Source organism: Cardiocondyla obscurior, linkage group LG25 (genome assembly GCF_019399895.1).
Source record: "Cardiocondyla obscurior isolate alpha-2009 linkage group LG25, Cobs3.1, whole genome shotgun sequence".
Taxonomy (NCBI): domain Eukaryota; kingdom Metazoa; phylum Arthropoda; class Insecta; order Hymenoptera; family Formicidae; genus Cardiocondyla; species Cardiocondyla obscurior.
The window spans coordinates 913958-918388 of NC_091888.1; the positions used below are offsets into that span (position 1 = coordinate 913958).

Below are 4431 nucleotides of genomic sequence, written 5' to 3' on the forward strand. Positions count from 1 at the left end.
CTCTTCTTGTTAACCTCTCTTTTCGAGCTAAGTGGTATTTTTTTTTTTTTTTTTTTTTAAGCGTGGATGCTTTCCGATCGGCCGCACTCTCACACGTCGTCGTTAGTCTGGATTTTCGTCACGGAAATTTATAATCCCATCCAAATTGTTCAAATACGCGATCACTGTAAAGTTACTTCGATCGATTCCCAACCTCTTTTAACATGAGGACGTACTGGCGACGTGTATTCTGCAGTGGACGTACAACCGAGCGCGTAGAAAATATACCGATCCGTAAGATGGCACCTCTTAATTTTGAGAACCGCTGCACAGTGGTTTTCAGTTCAGGTTTATTTTAGTGCGATGTCGTAGATAAAAACCTCGACACCGAGCACGATTTTATCCTTAATCACATTCGGCTTGGGATGAATGACGATTGGATCGAGGCGCGTGACGGTAATGTCAATCAGAATTTTTATGACTATTTAAAATATTCTCTACGATTTTCTCGCGAGCACTTTATGTAATGCAGCTTACGGCGACACTGCCGAGACGAATCGTTGCGTACAACTGTTCATATAGCAGTTATCTACTTGGTGATATACCAGCAATCTTTCAAAAGCTACTTAGCTGATATTATATAAGATTAGTCGTTGATACTTTTATTCGAGAAATTAATATCTCGATACAAATTTTAATTATAAAGTTCACATGCTACGCAGAATTAATGCAATAACATAATAAATATGTACGTCTATATGACAAATAACTACATGTTTATTATATTATTACATATTAAAATTTTAGTATGTCGATTCAGGTTGTAGTATGAATTATTATATTATACAGTTATTTAGTTTTATCAAAAGATAATGCGCAATAACTATTGAATATATTTTATTAAAATTTAAGAAATGGTAAATGTAGTTACATGTATTTTTAAAATACTTTATGTAGACATAAGAGGCCGTCATTTTATTTTATCTTATATTTCTTATCTTTATAATTGTTGATTTTATCTGCTTTTATCATGGTACCTTGGTACGAAAGAATACCATCGACAAAGATATTTAATTTAACGCGACAGTTTTGTCCAGTATGCCATTTTTAGGACTGTTAAAAATATATCGGAAATTTTAATTTAATATTAGATAGTTAATTAACCTTGTTAATAATTTTTCTATATACCACACATGTGTTGTAGTATGTATTACAACATATATTGGTAGAATAAAGTGTAGATATTGATTATTATTACCAATAAGTTGATTTTTACGGATATAATTATAATTTTTCAGTTTACAACTCTGTGAAGTTCACAATATTACATTATTAGCTTTGATCTTATCACAATTGTGAATTATTTTGACCTTGATTCTCGCATTCAGACAATCATTCAATTAACTCGATTGCCTCCTCGTGATTATTAAGATTGAAAAGAAGGTTGAAACAAGGTTAAACTACGAATTTAATATTAAATGCTTTTTTTAATATTTTACAAAAAAAATATCAAAAAATATTTTTACTTACTAAAGAATGATATAAATAAATAATGATAAAAAAAAATGAATGAAGAATTTACGTAACAATATTATATGATAAAATCTTTTTACGTGTTCGAGTTTAAAGCAGTTAAAACTTTTTCTCACCATTCATTTAACATTTATAAATGAAAATTTTATTCGTAACCTTGTAATTTAAATACGATCGTTGGTCGCGCTGTTATTACCAACGTTATCGTACGTGTTAGGATTTTTTCTCGGTTGGATTTTCAACCAGAATCCACCTTCCGCTGACAAAGTCAAAGTTGACTTGCTCAGTCGTAATGGATGCGTAGTTTTTGGGCACATTTTCAACTCGCAGCGAGCTAACAAATGAAATAACATGACTTTGGTCTCTAATAACGCGAACCTATTACCTATGCACATTCTTGGACCGATTCCAAATGGCAGATATGCAATTGAATTGAGAAGCTTTTTATTCTCGCCAAGAAAACGTTCGGGATAAAATTCGTCCGGTTTCTCAAAATATTTTGGATCTTTAAGCAGGCCGGAAATAGGAAACCAAACGCTCATCCCTTTTTTCATAAGGAAAGGCTTGCCTCCGGGAAGTGCTGAAGGTAGCTCGAAATTTTCCACGCACATTCTATCCGTTACAGGAAGCACGGATCTAAATCTAAGAGTCTCGTTAATCACGGCGTCTAAATACTGCATTTCGTTTAGCGCATCGTAAGTTAATTTTCCGTTGGCCGCCTTTAAAACGTTATCTATTTCATTACGCAATTTTTCTTGAACGTGCGGATTCACGGTTATTTCATGAGCAGCAAAGCACATCAAAGCGGAGACGGTATCGAAACCGCCGAAAAAGAAAACGAACGCCTGCGAGGTCATATCCTCGACGGTCAATTCTTTTCCCGGTCCTCTCTTTCCTCTGGTCTCCATCATTAATTGCAGCATATCTTGTCGCACGATATTTTTCACGTCCCTCGTATGTATCGTGTTTCTTATTAGATCTTTGAAAAATCGTTCCAGGCGATCGTTGATAAATTTAATGCCCAGCATTTTGGTGATACGCGGAATGTTTCTAATGAGATAGAATTTTATAATGCGCGGAGTATCGAAAGTCGTGATTTCTTTTCCGTAAATGTAGAACTTGTTGTTCGGATTCTTCATAGAATCGACGTTGATACCGAAGGCACAAGTTGCTATTACGTCACTCGTGTATCTGGTGAAGCAGTCTTTTACATCCATCGTACTTTTGTCCGCGGGCAACTTCGAAAGAAAGTCAGCAAAATTATCGGCGTATTCGGACATCAATTTAAACATAGCTTTCATTTTACTAGACGTAAAAGCGGGAGTTAATAAAGCCCTCACATCTCGCCACCTTTCGCCGCGAAGCGCCATTAGATTTTTGCCCAACAACGGATCGATATCTTCGTCGATCAAAGCGCGATGATCGATGAACGTTTCGAAGTTTTTCACCCCGATGGTTTTAATGAGATCTAAATCGCGAATAATCACGATTGGAGACGTGCCGTCGAAAAAGCCAACGTATTTAGCGTCTGGATTTAGATCGTAGGCCCTTTGAATAACGTCGACGAATGGCGCTTTGCGGAAAAACGTCGGTCCCAAATTGCCTACAATAGGCCACGGTGGTATATGTAAGATTCCATGCTTCTCGAAAAAATTCAAGTCTCTGGAGAAGTAGTAATAAATTGCGACGATGCCAGTCAGAAGAAACAATAGTATCCAAGTGATCATTCTGACAGCGACACGTTTCAGCAGAGCGCGCCGATTATTCCGCCGCGATTTCACTAGATCGTGAGTACACCTATGACTGTTTTTGTACAAGCGGTCACTTCCTTATATACCATTTGATCGCATTGCGTAAGACGACGCGTAAGAACGCGCGCTGTTAGCGCCGGTAAATTACTCTACCTTTTTTTTTTTTTTTTTATTAAAAGACGAGGATAAAATGACGTGAAAATACTGTCTGAACGCATTCAATGTATGATTAAGTTTTCATTAGTGATAGAAAGCGAAAGTGAAAACGAGTACTGATGTCGCGTAACTTAATCTCCGGTGCCATGTGTAGCACGTTTCATTTCTTTTAAATTAATTTTTTTATTTTTTTTATCATTTAATTATGTTAATTAATTATCGTAATATTCTAAATATACAAACTCTTCCATAAACTTAAGAAATTTTATACGCTTTCGATATTTTCTAACTACACGCGCCTATCTTTTTCATCGAGTACTAAATAATCGATTTAAGCTAGTGCGTTTTTAATTATTTTTTTCTTTTCGATTTGGCAATCAAATATTAAAAGTAAAAAATATATCCCGTTATTTTTTCCTCGAGTATTTGCCTCATCAGTATAGTTCCGTTTCCCCAAGTCCGATCTATACTAGATTACCGGGTAATACCGCAGGTTATTTGGCTTTCTCTCTTAAACACCGTGGAACATCGCCTTGGATCCAGGATATTGCGAACGATGGGATCACCGTACGGAAACAAAGCCAGGCACTTAGCGGCAAATTAGCGATGGCTAGGAGCGCCACTGTCGCTCTTCATTACACCGATACCCTCCTGCTTCCTACCACCTACCTCTTCACCCCCTCCCTCCCTCCCCCTCGTGGCATCCCCTAACTCGGACTAACCCTCTTAACCCCGTCCAGACAATGCACGCGCCATCCGCTTTTCGCGGAAACGAATATCGGCAAACGAAATGTCGACTGCGTGTAAAAAAATTCTTTGAAATGCGACAGCTTACTTCTTACCTTTCATTTATACGTTTTCGCGTTACTTTCATCCGCGCGATCTTAATTCAAACGCGGAACTAAAAGGAAATTGGAACAGATTACACGGCTTTCGAACTCCCCGTTTCTCCTCGAGAAAGATTCTAAAAAAAAATAACGCTCGAGACGGTTTTCTAAAATAATTATTATTA

The 4431-nt window shown here is 36.8% G+C and overlaps 1 protein-coding gene across 1 annotated transcript; it reads right to left on the minus strand.

Moving 5' to 3' along the window:
- Nucleotides 1-859: 859 nt before the first annotated feature.
- On the minus strand, nt 860-4115 carry LOC139111893 (cytochrome P450 9e2-like). The gene has a single exon (XM_070672484.1). The coding sequence runs from the start codon at nt 3237-3239 to the stop codon at nt 1677-1679; it is 1563 nt and encodes a 520-aa protein (XP_070528585.1). The 5' UTR covers nt 3240-4115; the 3' UTR covers nt 860-1676.
- Between the last annotated feature and the right edge of the window lie 316 nt (nt 4116-4431).

What these genes read in the sequence shown, in the direction of transcription:
- LOC139111893 (XM_070672484.1), bottom strand. Translation starts at nt 3,239, where the DNA reads ATGATCACTTGGATACTATTGTTTCTTCTGACTGGCATCGTCGCAATT.